The sequence below is a fragment of the Onychostruthus taczanowskii genome, unplaced genomic scaffold (assembly GCF_017590055.1).
Source record: "Onychostruthus taczanowskii isolate IOZ18803 unplaced genomic scaffold, ASM1759005v1 scaffold14, whole genome shotgun sequence".
NCBI lineage: Eukaryota > Metazoa > Chordata > Aves > Passeriformes > Passeridae > Onychostruthus > Onychostruthus taczanowskii.
In genome coordinates, this window is record NW_024498573.1 from 10,985,074 (window position 1) to 10,999,377 (window position 14,304).

Below are 14,304 nucleotides of genomic sequence, written 5' to 3' on the forward strand. Positions count from 1 at the left end.
TTGTGTTCACTTCTGGCAGTAAACACTGCTGAGTGTTATTCCAGTTTGAGAGATGAAATAGTACTGCTGATTTCCATTTTATTCTATTTCTGGGACAATGTAAATTCTCACTGTGATCATTTTTGTTTTCAATTCTTTTGTCTTTGCAGCACGTTTCAGAGTTGTGCAGAACTGATACATTGTAATTGATAACCAACATGCTGAAACATTATACAATTTCTTGTTTCTTTGGAGCTAGATACAGGAAAGGTGGCTGGAGGATAACCTCACTCTGAGGAAGCGGAATGAAGAGCTGAAAGAAGTTGAAGACAATATAAAACAACTTATGAAGGAGATGGGAGAGATGAAAGTCCCCCAGATGAAAAAGTAAGCACCTTCAAAACAGAATGGTGTGCTTTGCACAAGAATTCATTGAACATCAGGCTGTTGTAGTCACTGTGTTTTAGTGTGTCTGCTCCTCTTGTCACCCCACTCATGCAGGCCACTTTCTCCTTCACTCCTTGTTTGGTTCATATCCCTGTGACAACAGTGTGGATGACTGAAATTATACAGTGCTTCTGGCTAGAAATAGAGATATCTGCTCATACCTGTTCCAGTGCTTTTCATGATGTTTACTGAGAAATCCACATTGGAATAATTCATGCTTCTGGATGAGAGTATTTAGTTTGTATTTTCAGTCTGCTCATTTAGTTCCCAGCAGCAAATTTTATGTTTACTTCAATAGTTTAGAAATAATTGCTTAGATAATAAACACTTTTGAAAAGTAATTACTCCTTTGCTGGTTCTTGCATGTGAAATATTTATTTAGCATGCTAGAGTTTACCCAATAATTCATCTTATTTTGCTCAGTATCCATCTATAAAATTAATTTTTTTTTTGTTTATACATATACCACTTTAGCATTTGAACCTGACAGCTTTCTTCTCCCACTTAGAATAGTGATTAGAATATATTCTTAACAAACTTAAAAGTATTTTTATTTCAATAGTGTCTTCATTTCAGTGGCATTAGTGCTATAATTTTAATTGTTATGGACTTTATAGATATGATACAATGAGCTGTTGTCCAACATAAACTCAAAATTAGAACCCTGATTAAAAACTTGAAACACTAAATACAAAATACATGAGCGTCAACTCTGGTTTGACAGTGAGCAGAAACATTTGGAGGAGAAAATAGAATCTCTGAAGAGGAACCATCACGTTGCCCTTGGGCGGCAGCGTGGCTTTGAGGAGGAGATTGTTCGCTTCAGAAAGGAGCTCCGCGAGCCACAGTTCAGAGATGCAGAAGAAAAATACAGGGACATGATGATTGTCATGAGAACAACAGAGCTGGTGAACAAAGATCTGGACCTTTATTACAAGGCTCTTGATAAGTAAGTGTTGTCAGATGAGGCTGATTCTTAAACGTTTTTGTCTTTATTGGTGTTGCTAACCTTGATGCAAAAGCGGCTTTCAATTTCAGGCTTCCAGGGTGACTTAGAGGAAATGGATATGATTCCTTGAGATACATCATTTCTCTTCATATATTCTGGCATTGAAATATTAAGAAAACATAAGGTATAGCTTCCTAAGTAAATTAATAAAACTATACTGGAAACTGCACAGGATTGGTATGATGTAGGAAATTTGTAAGTTAATGCCTATAATATACATATATTAAATGCATTGATGGTAGGAATTGGAATTGAATACAGTCATAGATAAGTCTGACATTTGTATTCCCAATTCTCTGAAAGACTTGTCTGGAGTTTTGGTTGTACGTTTTAGGAGTTATATTTGCAGTACAGCAGTAGGAGAGAGGTAAGGAAAGGTGAAATCGATGATTAAATCCTTTATTTTTACTTGAGCCCTTCTACTTTCATTTCTATAGCAATAGATTTTAACATCTTCTGGTCATATCTTAACATGAATAAGATATACCAGGTAGATTTCTTGTTTCCCATGGCATTTTCTCAGGTAAATAATTGTGTTTTAAAAAATACTACAGTGTAGAGGGAGTTTTTTGCTCTTTTCCAGTGTGGGTGGTTTTGTGCTTATATTAAAGAAAGTAAGATCATAAGAAACATATCTGGCATTTGATGGAAAGTGTGGCAAGTTTGTTCTTGTTTCTGTTTCCTCTGGAAGCTTGTTTGCTAGTCTTGGACTGACTGAGCAAAAAAAGCATCTCAAAATTGGTAACAATATACAAAATAAAACATGTGGCTCCCTAAAAACCCTGTTTGTTTGGTTATAATGATGGAATAGCAGTGAACATCTTCATGGACAGTGGGAGAGGATTTTGGAATCAGTGGATACATTTCAGGAAATAGAAAACTGTGCTCAGTTGCAGAAAGATAAATACTAGGAATGAAAAAAGAGAAAGATAAACATTTTGGTCACTGTAGGAATTCGCAATACACCTGTGTCTTGAATAAAGTATGGAATTTTGGCCTTCTCTTTAAAAGGGTTTGCTAGTGCTGGGAAAAGGAGCACAAAAGCCTAATTACATGGTTGAGGATACAGCATAGTGGTCAAGAAGAGAAACAAAACAAATGAGAACTTTCCAAGTTGAAAGGACATTCTAAAGGAACCATGTCCTAAGCTGGTTTGATCATAACATTAAATAAAGTAAACATAATATTAGAATGCAAGCTAATCCAAAATTTGTGTGAAGATCTAAGTTATTCAGAGCATGTATAAGTCTTCCCTTTCAGTTGTAATGGAAATGCACTCCAAGAATTTCCTTTTTAGAATTTTTTTGTATGGTATCAAATCATCTATTGTTTCTATTTAAGGCTAAACAGGAAAACAGTCTTGTAATTTCAAGAAAAATAGATAAGCATCACTTAGCGGTAATCGTCTGAAAAATCAGCGAGGCAAAATGCTAACTCTAATGGCCAAAGCTGTATCTGTAGCTGGGAAAACCAGCATTTTGGGTGTTCCATGCTATCAGATGATCTTTATTGACTCTGTTTAGAGATTAATGATAAATATTGATGAGGAATGCATTCTTGGGCCTAAGCAAATAGTTGAAAATGCTTCATTTTTTCTTAACAAAACCTATTAGAGTTGATACCTCAGTATTCCCCAGAACAGGTGGAAGAGCCAAGGTAGAAAAAGCATATGTAGAAGTCCATTTCAGAAGGATGTTTTATTTCCACCACGTTTTTTGAAAGAAGACATTGCCATAAAGTGAGTGAGCATTTCTTTCATTACAGAGTAGCTTTTCTGTAAAAAGCCAAGTGAGAAATGCAGTGTCCTGTCCTTTTCTGAGTAAGATTTCGTCTGTTAAAGACCTAAAGCCATGCTACTATGTGAACCAGAGAAATTAAATTAAAAGTTATTAATGATATCCTGTGTTACTCTTGCTGCTGAAGAGAAAAGTATTTCTTGTCTCAATGCCTGCTTGGGAAATTACAAATTATTTTCTCAATAGGAATTCTCTGCTCTGAGGAGACTTCGGGGTCTCCTTTCCAGGTGTTGTTTGCCCTGTTGGCAGACCATGCCAGAGTAACAGTTCTGTTCTGGAAAGCTTAACATCAAATTCATCTTCTTGGTGTCAGGCTGGAAACAAACCTCACACATAAATCATAAATCTCTTAAAAAGTCAGCTAAAGTCATTCTCCATTGAGTGACTGCAAATATATTTGTTGTCATTACTTTCCTATTTCTAAGACTGAGCTGATTGTGAGCATAGAATTATTTACACAATGGCATATGGTTACTCTTTAGGTACTTCTCTCTCCAAAATAAACCAGTATTTTCTGTATTTTCAGTAAAAGTACTAAGGGAATGGAAAGGGAGCTGCCACCTGCCTTAAAACCCCTAGCGGTCCATAGCAGGTCATGGTTGCATCTCTAACAGTTCACATTTTTTGCTGTTTTTTAGAGCAATAATGACATTTCATAGCATGAAAATGGAAGAAATTAACAAAATAATTCGTGATCTGTGGCGAAGCATCTACAGAGGACAAGGTATGTAAAAATATTTTAAGTTTTACCCATATGTATCCATTTGCTATTGAACACTGCATAAGGAAGAGTTTTGTTTGCATGATGGGAAATAGCTGGTTCCACTCTAAAGGCTGTATCTCTTCTTCACCACTATAATCTTTTTGATTGCACACAGTGTAATAACGTGCAGGATAAATAGAGTTAATTTTCACTTCTCTCTGTTTTCCAAAGGTTAAGTTTCTTTGTCACAGGACAGTGCATGAGTTCATTCCTTCCATTTTGGAAGAGTTAATTTCCAAGATGGATCCAGCATTGGGAGTTCTGAATGGAATTTTTATTGTTACTACATATTATACCTCTCATCTCCCATTAATCCTGTGACGTTTTTCAAGATTCTTGATAATGTACCAACTGTCTCCTTCCCATTTTCAGATATTGAATATATAGAAATTCGCTCTGATGCAGATGAGAATGTCTCAGCCACTGACAAAAGAAGAAATTACAATTACAGGGTAGTAATGGTGAAGGGAGATACAGCACTGGACATGCGGGGAAGGTGCAGTGCTGGGCAAAAGGTAAAAGCTCTTTATCTTCAGCACACAGCAACAGGGATTCTGAAAACTGACTCCCATGAATGCAGAGGAGTCAAGTGACCAAAGAACAGGCAGCTCCAACTCTAATTTATTATTGTGTGCAACTTCACTCTCTCTGGGTGTTACACAATATGTAACTCAACATCCGAACCCTGCTTTGGGCTGCCAAAATCCATTGTTTCAGATGGGCACTAGGCTGATGCCCTGCAGGAGTGGAGGGTTTGACTTCCTCTGTCCTCAGGTTCAAGTCCTCCCTCAAGTTTGTCTCTTCCTGGTTACCACTGAGCTAACCTCAGCTTCAGGTCTATTGATTTGCTCCGTGTTTTTTTTTTTTCTTTCTGAGCCCTTGGTCTTCTTTTTGCAACTGCATCTACTTCTAAGTTGATAGGATCTCTCTTCCCCCCAATTATGCTGCTTTCACCTGCTGCTGACTACATCCTTTCAGTTCACGTCACCAGTATCACACCTAGCCATGCTTCCAGGCATTGCATTTCCTCCTGTGCTGTCACCTTGCAGCTCCGTGGGCTGTCCATTCATCTCCAGTAGCACACACTGGCCAGGTGGCCTCATGACACGCCAGCTGTGTCATCAGAGTGCTCAGAGTTCATCACAGTTAACCACACCCACACATGCTGAGGGTTCTTTCCACCTGTCTGTTCTGTTAAATGTGTCCTCTCCTGGAGTAGTTTAGGATGTTGCGTTAGAGTCCTATGTAAGCGAGAGTGAAACTTGAGCAGGTTTCTTAGCTGAAATTCTGAGAATTCTTCTTTGATGATGAAATGTGATGCCAGCAGTCGTGATAATTGGAAAATATTTTTCCATTGAGTGTTCTGTAGTTTTTAGTAGTTCAGGAGATCTTGTAAATATGATTATGCGTGTTGATGCAAAACTAACACAGAAGGTGGTAAATCCTACTGTCTTCCATTATAGTAAGAAGTCAGGAGTTCAGTAACTGAGTAATATGCAGAGAAATTTCCACCTGCTGCAGTGGGGTGGGCTCGAGCAGAGTGCAGGGCTAATGCGAATGGCAGTGTCATAGTGGCTTTACCTCAGATGAGAATCCTTACTTTCAGTGTCTTCTGAATTTTGAGTGCTTCTTTGTAGAGTCAATCTTTGAATTCAAACTAGAAGTTTCAGTGTAGTTTTTCAGTACTTAGTTACTGTCATTTTGTCAACTGTCAGCACATTGTTCTGTAAACTTCAATCACGGTTTGTAATGGCATTAAAAACAAGTTGTTTTGTGTAGAACCTCTTTAAACAGTTTGAAACTTGAGTTGTTTGTGTTTTTTCCTTTCCCTCAGGTGCTTGCTTCTCTCATCATTCGCCTTGCTCTAGCAGAAACATTCTGTATCAACTGTGGCATTCTGGCCCTGGACGAGCCTACAACCAACCTCGACCGAGAAAACATCGAGTCCCTGGCACATGCCCTGGTGGAGTAAGTGAGCTCTCCTTGTGGTGCTTAACAATGGGCAGTCTTCAATACCCATTTGCCAGTAGTGAATTGTATTTTAAGCTGGCATGTCTTTGTTGTGAGTCATTTAAGGTTCAATCTCTATCTGGAAAAGAAAAAGGTATTTCTTATATCATTTGAGGGGTTTTTTATGTGGTTAAAAAGAGTGGGTAATCAGCATTAGATTACTCGGTATCATATCATTCAGTATCAATATTGAAATGTTGTTGTGCTATGTTTGTGCAAGCTCTGATGCTGACATGGCTGTAGGTAAATGCACACTCTGATATCTCGTTGTAGGATAATAAAGAGCCGCTTACACCAACGCAACTTTCAGCTGCTGGTGATTACTCATGATGAAGATTTTGTTGAACTTCTGGGCCGTTCAGAGTATGTGGAAACATTCTACAGGATAAAGAAGAACATTGACCAGTGCTCTGAGATCATGAAGTGCAGTGTCAGCTCCCTAGGCTCCTATGTTCATTAGAATGTCAAGTAATTACATATTATAGGCAGCCTAACCTGATACATTATACACTGTCTGACGTGACAGAGCTCAGTGTAGGTGTCTGAAAATGTAGTTCCTTCCTATCATATTCTGCTGAAGATTTGTAACAATTTTAGCCAGAGTCTAAAACTGTGAGACTTTTACATTTCTTACCTTTCTACATATTTCTGTGCCTGGGCTTAGGAATCAACATAATTTGAAAGAATTTAAATTACTACCACACCGTTAAATTTTGATGTATTTTATGCTTTAAAAGTGGAAATAAAGTTGTGATGTTCTTTTTGCATGTTGTGTTGGACAAGTTGCAGGTTCTCTGGAATAGCTGCAGCTCTGCCAGGGCAATACAGCTTGCTCTCCATCTCTGGCAAGGTCAGCACTGATGGGGCATCACTTTGGTTGAAGGTGTGTTCATTGCTACCCACCTAATCTACCCAAAATTGACAAGCTTCAAAGAGAACTTGTACTGCTTTCTCTACAAGGTAACCTAACTCTGGATGTTCAAAGACAGAATCTTCCCTTGCTTCAGAATAAAGCAAAGGCCCATCTCTAACCAGATGAATGTGAGAGAGTGAATTCTCTGCTCAGTGAGAATTCTCTGCTCAGTCGTGTTCTAATTCTTCATGGCAGTGTCTGCAAAGGGGGAAATGGAGCATAAGCGTCTCAAGAGATTTAGTGTGGATGCTGAGCTTTGCCTGCCCTGCTCTGAGCTCTTCCAGAAGCTCTTTTCTTTGGAGTGACAGCTGCTAGGGGCCCGACAGCTTGGCAGTCCCAGTCAGAGTTCTGAGGCTGCACAAAGCATGCTGTTTCCAAAGCCATGCAAGCCCTGAGGGAAGGAATTTCAGCATCCCTGTTTCTATGTAGATGAGTCAGGCGCTACCTTGAATTCTTGGTAGGAGTCCACAAGCAGAAGCTGGATTTGCAATTCTTTAAATTCTTGCTGTCAGCAGTGATGGGCTGACCCTCCTCAGCAAACAGTGTATGACCAAAGCACAATTTCCGAGGAAAAACCTTAAACCACCATTAAAGAAAGTTAATTTCTGTAACATCCGCATATTTCTCTTTGGCAAATGCTTAAATGAGCCTAAGAGCATTGCGTGCTGTCTTCCTTCTCTTCCAGGGTGCAGGAATCCCTTTATTTTGCAGGGATAAGGAGGAGTTGATAGGAGAGGGGTGCAAGCAGACCTGGCTTGTGTAGGCAGGGCCTGGGGCTGGCTGAGCATGATGGACCAGGAGCAGCTGAGCCCCTCACTGGACATCACACACCCCTAACAGCCCCTGCGGAGGAGTGAGGACATCTGCAGAGAAAAGGACAGAGCCCAGTGGCCCCCAGCCCTGGCTCTTCTCGCTGGCAAAGGCTCTCAGGCCTCACGAGGTGCCTAGAAGAGAAATGGCAGAAACCAAGATCTTCAGCTAAGGATTATTTCTACCTAAATTTTCTGAAACTGCAAGCCACCAGTGTCAGGGTGACCCCAGTCATCGGGAAACCACTCGAAGATAAGAAAATGAATGGGACTTCCTAGCAATTACGCTTTCACCAATTCCCCAAAAAAAGCAATGAACACACAGCTGGGGAGGGAGGGGGGAGAGCAGGGATAGGAAAATGCTACTAACCTGCATTATGTTTGCAGTTTTAAATAAGAAGCTTCACTGACTCTAGTACTACTTCCTGAAGGGAAATTTTCTGAAAGATATAATCAACAGAAAAAAAAAAAAAAAAGTGCTTTGTCTTTTCAAATTTGCCTGTACAACCTGTTTATTTTAGCATGACATGTACACCCCAGCTCTGCACCATCACCAGAAGTGACTCCCCAGCCTTTGTAATTCTGTCCTGCTGTTTTTTCCAACTTAAGGCCGTGGCTCACAGTTCCTCTATGAAGTACTTTGGGTGCATTTTTGCCTAATTGGCCTTTCCCAAGTTTATCCTCATTTTGACATTAAACATTTTTCCAGAACATAGGGAAAACACAGGAAATGTAGTGGGAAACCAAACTCTCTTATATTAAATCCATTAAAATTATTTTAAAAAATTCACTGAATAATTTGAATAATCCTTTACAGCCAACAGCATGGAAAAGAGACTCTGCCAGCCCCATGGTTTTCACGTGGACTGGAAAATAAAAAACGTGTTTATGTGAATCAAATGTTAGAGAAACTTCTAGGACTTCCATGATACTCTGCTGTTGATGGGCACCTTGGGAGAGTGAGGGCAGAGAGGGCCCTGATTGCTCTGGTGCTGGCAGTGCTGGCACCTCAGCTGTGCCCGCAGGAAGCAGCAGCAGACGGGCAGGGGATCCCTGCTGTGCCATGCATGCCCTGTCACACGGGACAGCCACCACCCCGCGTGGGAGGGCTGGAGGGGAGGGTGGCACAGGAGCAGGACACCCCAGCAGAGGGATTCTTGCCCCTACCTGATAATACACCAAGTGCAGAACCAAGCAGAGACATTTCATGGCAACCAGGGCACAGATTTATTGCTGTAACTCACTGGGCAGGTGGCAAAGTGGTGAAGAAAGTTTCTGTCCAGTTCCCATTTCGGTGGGATTGGGGGTGGATTTCCAGCAGTGGGGGGAGCACCCGCCCTCCAGACAGCAATCCATGCACACACTCAGGTACACCGTGGTTAAGAGCCAAAAATAACAGCTGCAAAATAGCAAAAATATCAACTCAGTGAAATTGCAGCAGGGACTTGAGCTGAGATTCAGGCACTTGCCTGGGATGGTAGTTGCAAAGCCACTTGTCTGAGAGCACCAAACACCTACTGTGCCTGTCGGCCTGGAAGGGTTGGTTGGGTGCAAATCCCTTCCAAGTCATTTAGTCTGGCTGCAGCCTCAGCCCTGGCAAATGCTTCTGGAGCCAGGGATCTGCAGGAGATGAGGGTGTTGGCGTGCCCTGCTCAGGTGAGAGGCTTTCCTTCCACCTCTGTGCCACAGCACCCATTTCTTCAGTACCATGTCTAATTTTGCTTTATCTCCCTTAGTCAGCAGGAACTAATTTCACTAGGAAGAAAACCCAGAGGTCTCCAAGACACTCCTGTCTAAACATTTTGTTTCTAAGTGGAGTTTGCATTAGCAATAGAAAACCAATACTTTGATTTTCTGGCGCTTCCTTCAGTATTACTTCTGCACTAAAACTCTGCTGCCTGTTTACAGGCTGCTGCATAACACCTGCCCTGAAGTACTTTGGGTTTGCAAACTTCAGAGAATATTAATTTTAAAAATATTTTTATAACAAAAACTGCTTTATTACCTGCCTGAAGTAAAAAGCTGACTTAACTCACTACTCCTAGGTGCAACTTCTCCATGCAGGTTTCTCCTACATGCCACATTTTAGGCAAAGAGCTTTTACATGCCCTAGAAATTACATTGAAAAGCACAAGCAGATGAGCTTATCTACAAATAAACACCACAAACCAAAGCAATAAATATAGATGATGCTTTCAAAAGCTTAATCATTTGCTGTCTCCCTGCAACTTTGCATTTAAATGTCACACCAAGTATCATCTCATCTATCTCAGTATGACAGGGTTTGCTGCCCCCCTGGGCAATCTACCAGGAGCCAGCATTTGCTCTCTGCCTACTGCAAGATGACACTGTTGGGGAATACCATGCAATTTGCAAATTCTCCTTCATCTGGCTCCATCCTATTTGTGTAATTTGATCTACACAGGAAAAGGAAATTTCTGGAGCTGTAGTGCACCTTCCCTCCAGCTGCAGGAGCTGAAGGAAGCAGGAAGGTTCCAGCACTGCCAGCCCTGCACAAGGGAGAACTCTGCTTGTGAAGCCAATAAACCCAACCACTGATTCAAGAGATACCACATGTGCTGATGCTGTACATTATGCTGTGACCCACATTTGGGTTTTTTCAGCTTATAAAATGTTTTATTTAATTGCTCTGCTAAGTCAGGAACAGCACACATGAGAGAATGGCCTGGAAGATGTCTGATGGCTTCTCCATGGGCATTTCATAGAAGGCAATGCTGGAATAGTGTGGGAAATGAGAAAATGGTTAGGAGGGTCATCCAAAATCAGGCCATCAAGGACAAAGTGAAGTTACTGATATCACCTCAATTAAAGCATTCCCTGGACCTCCTGAGTTCTGACATGCTTTCTTAATGCCATGATCCCATCCTGTCCCTCCACAAATCCTCCACCTGCCACAGGGATGAATTTGGCTGCTAAAGGGAAGGTGACTCAGTTGCCTCCCCTTGCTCAAAGTGCCAGGGCAAGGGAGCTGAGCATGAGGAGACTGCAGGGAAAGGAGAGAGAAGCAGGTGGGAGAAGCAGGTGGGAGAAGCAGGTGGGAGAAGCAGGTGCCTTCCTTGCCAGCTGTGCTGGGGTCCTCCTCCCATGCTGAGCCAGGGATGGCCAAAGCGGCTGGGTGGGATCAGTTCCACCCCTCCTGCCAGCCAACAGCCCCTGGGATGGCCCAATACCAAGGTGAAGTTGCTGCCTGTTTGACTGGGGAGGCACAAATTGAGCCCAGCTAAAATTAGGGACTGGCACTCCCCCATTTCCTGCAGAGCCAGGGTAGGGAAGGGAACACTGCCCCAGGGAGCTGTAGCCCCTGTAAATCTGACAGCCATTGGGCACACCCATGTCTTCCCACTGATTCCATCAATTCCATCCATGTCCACCAAAGCCATCCCCTGCTGGTGGTGGCCATGACTCCAACCAACCCCTCTGCTCTTCCTTTGTGTGGTGATTGTGGTATCCATCCTTGTCTTTGCTGCTGGAAAAAAAAAAATAAAACAAAGGAAAAAGCTATGGTTTTGGGTACAGACCAAAGCAAAATGTTGGGGTTTGGTTGCACTGAAGGTCTCTTCAGATGACTTCTCTGTTTTCTGGTGTCATCATCAGAGATGCAGCTGTGGAAAGGCCCAGCCAGTGCTGGTCCAATGTTTACCATCACCCCCTGGGTTCTCCTCCACATGGGGGCAAGAGGAGCACGATGTACCTAAAATAACCACCTGGATCATTTCTCTGAATTGTTTGGGACCTACTTGGGGTGGCTTAAATCAAGCATGAAGAGCATGGGGTGGCAAAGCAGGGTGGGCAGAGACCTCTGGGACCCCTCTGTATTCTGCCTCTGGCTGCAGCTGGACGTACATGGCAAAAAACAGAAAAAGCAAAACCATCTCTTCTATGGCAAGTAGTCCCAATTCAGGCTGGACTCACACCCCTGGGGTTCTCTGTCCACTCTGGTCAGCAGCACGGGGCTGGTTGTGGTGTCCCAGCACCCCAGGCCCTTTGGGAAGGACAGCTTGGCTGACCAGACTCTTGGAAGGAGCTGTTGTTGTTCCCTGCAGCTCCCATGCTCCAAGTGGCTCTGATCCCCTGTACATGAGCCCCCCCACTCAGTGCTGTTTCTCAGAACTTGGATCACCTTTCTAGGTATCATTTTTTACTCCCACAACCCAAATTGGTACATGTCAGCTTTTCCCATCAGCAGGTTCATGTTGCATTATCAATAGTTTGGGGAATGATTTTATCTGCCTTTGGGGAGGTGGCCTCTGCTCTCCAATGCATGGTTTGCAGAGTGGGGTAATCCAAAACCATGGGAGCACTCTCCTCAGTCCCCACAGCCCTGTGACCCCGCTGGGACACTGCACCAGGGCACAGTGGTGGGAGCACGGGATCTTTCCTGGGGTCATGGTGCATCCTGCTCCAGCAGCTTGGCTCAAGGGAGCCAGGGACAGCAGCTTTGGGACAGGGGGACATAACACACTCTGCACCATGCAGCCCTGGGCATGCACCAGCCCCTCCACCTGAAGTGATGGGAGCACTCCAGGCTCCGCCTGGCTCTGACCCAGCCTCTCAAATTCACAGGAAATTCAGTGACTGGGAACTGTCAACATCTTTTCTTCAGGAAAACAAAGTTTGTCAGGCTAATACAGAAGCAGTCCAGTCCTGCCACTGCACCCTTACGCCGATGGCCATCCCATGGAGAAGGAGTGCAGTGGGAAGGGGTTTCCTTCAAATGTGAAGTTCAGGCTTCCTCAGGCTCTGTGAGGCCTCAGCTTCACTGAAAAGTTGGGGGAAAAAAAGTTTTGAACTTAAATGTTTCTGTAGTTTCTAAATTCATTAACAGTTTGCACTATTTGTAAGCCTCTAAGCAGCTACCAGCTGAAGCTGGGCTTCATTCAAAAGTTTTGAATTTAAATGTTTCTACAGTTTCTGAATTAATTTAAGAGTTTGCACTGTTTGTAAGCCTCTAAGCAGGTACCAGCTGAAGCTGGGCTTCCCTGGACAGGGCTTGCCCCAGCTGGGGCAGCAGCACTGCGGGGCCATGGGGAGCAGAGCCACAAGGTGCTGCTTCACCTGTGCTTGCAGGAGGAAACAGCAAAAGTAGTTTAAGAATCTGGAGAAGAAATGAGCCATTTTGTCAAGTCAACTTTTTTCCCCACAAAATTTCTGCTGGCAAGACCAGCCATGGTGGGAAACAACTGTGGGGGTTTTTCTGTTCTCTTGCTCAGGAATATGGTGGCTTGAATCCCTGAACTACTGTTGGTTTGCTGGTGTCCCCTTGGATGCCATGAGAGGGACAACGTGGCATGGCATGGGATGGCATGGAACAGCATGGGACACCATGGGATGGTGTGGGACTCCAAGCTGGGTGCTGCCAGAGCCATCCTCCCACAGTGGGATGTGTGCTACAGAGCTGAATAAGTCCTGCTTGAAACCAAATACCCACATGCCAGAAAACACCTTCAGCTACTTCTTCCTTTCCAAAAAAGAACACTTTTTTGTTTTGCACATGTTTAACATCTTGATAAAAGTTTTGAGGCTTTCTTTTCCTTCAAATCTTTGACAATTTGAGCTTGCTGGGGCTACTGCTATTATGGCCACGAATATTTTCTGGCACACAGTTCAGCTCTTCCTCTCCAACAGCATCCCTGTGACAGGCCCTTCCCTGAAGGCTGCTAATGCCCATGATTCCCCTTTCTGCTGGTGGTGGCTGAGCTGTAGCACAGGCAGTGCATGTGGTCCCAGCATGGCCCGGGACCTCTGGGAAAAGGAGCTTTGCAGGAGGAGAGGTCCAGGCACCCACATCATCCCCCAGGAGACACCAACACCCAGGGCAGGAGCCTGGCAGGCATCCAGCCCTGCACATCCTAGAGCTGATCCTTCTGCATAGCTGTTTGTCCTTTCCATTGAGGAGACCAGGAAAGCACCAATGGATATCTCTGCACATGAGATATCCATGCCTTGACTTTATTCAAGACTTGCAATGTGCTTGGTTCAGTCCTGCACGTGTCCATGGCTTTCCCCACACAGCACATTACAAACACGCTCGATAGTAAACAGATCCTTGAACACTGAAAAGAAATTCTCATCTTCTCTTCACAGTATCTCCTTGCCTATCAGTTAGGTGATTAAAATCTGCATGTATATATAGAATAATAGATAACGTTATTCAACGTATGGAGAAGTCTTTGCCACCATTACGTAATGCCTTTCTTGTGTCTCACTTCCCACTGCATCCTCTGCTGCACAGGAAGACACCTAATTTGGCAGTCACAATGGAGACACAGGTCCTTCTTCACAGTATAAAAATGGGGTTGTGTCAAGCAGAGAGGCAGAGAGAGCGTGGCCATCCAGCCCAGCCCGCACAGGACGTGCTCAGACAGCGGTGACAGAATGCTGCCCTCACTGAAAACAGCCTTCACTCTACTCTCCCTGCTCCAGCTCGTCTCTTCCAGAGCCGTGACTCTGCCTCCCCACAAAATACTGAACGAGGTCACCAGCCTGATCCAGAAGTTCAACTCACAAGGGCAGGTAAATGCTGCTTTGCTTTGTGGCCTCGTTATTGATGATGATGA

The 14,304-nt window shown here is 43.5% G+C and overlaps 1 protein-coding gene across 2 annotated transcripts in view; it reads left to right on the forward strand.

The window, feature by feature from the left end:
• Positions 1–6,870, forward strand: part of RAD50 (RAD50 double strand break repair protein) — a 38,844-nt gene extending 31,974 nt beyond the window's left edge. For both annotated transcript variants that reach the window (XM_041397900.1, XM_041397899.1), the window contains exons 21-26: positions 239–366; positions 1,151–1,375; positions 3,870–3,955; positions 4,367–4,509; positions 5,829–5,962; positions 6,278–6,870. In XM_041397900.1, the coding sequence (XP_041253834.1) occupies positions 239–366; positions 1,151–1,375; positions 3,870–3,955; positions 4,367–4,509; positions 5,829–5,962; positions 6,278–6,464 (903 nt within the window). In that variant the 3' untranslated portion in view covers positions 6,465–6,870. The remainder of the gene's footprint in view (positions 1–238; positions 367–1,150; positions 1,376–3,869; positions 3,956–4,366; positions 4,510–5,828; positions 5,963–6,277) is intronic.
• Positions 6,871–14,304: the final 7,434 nt, after the last annotated feature.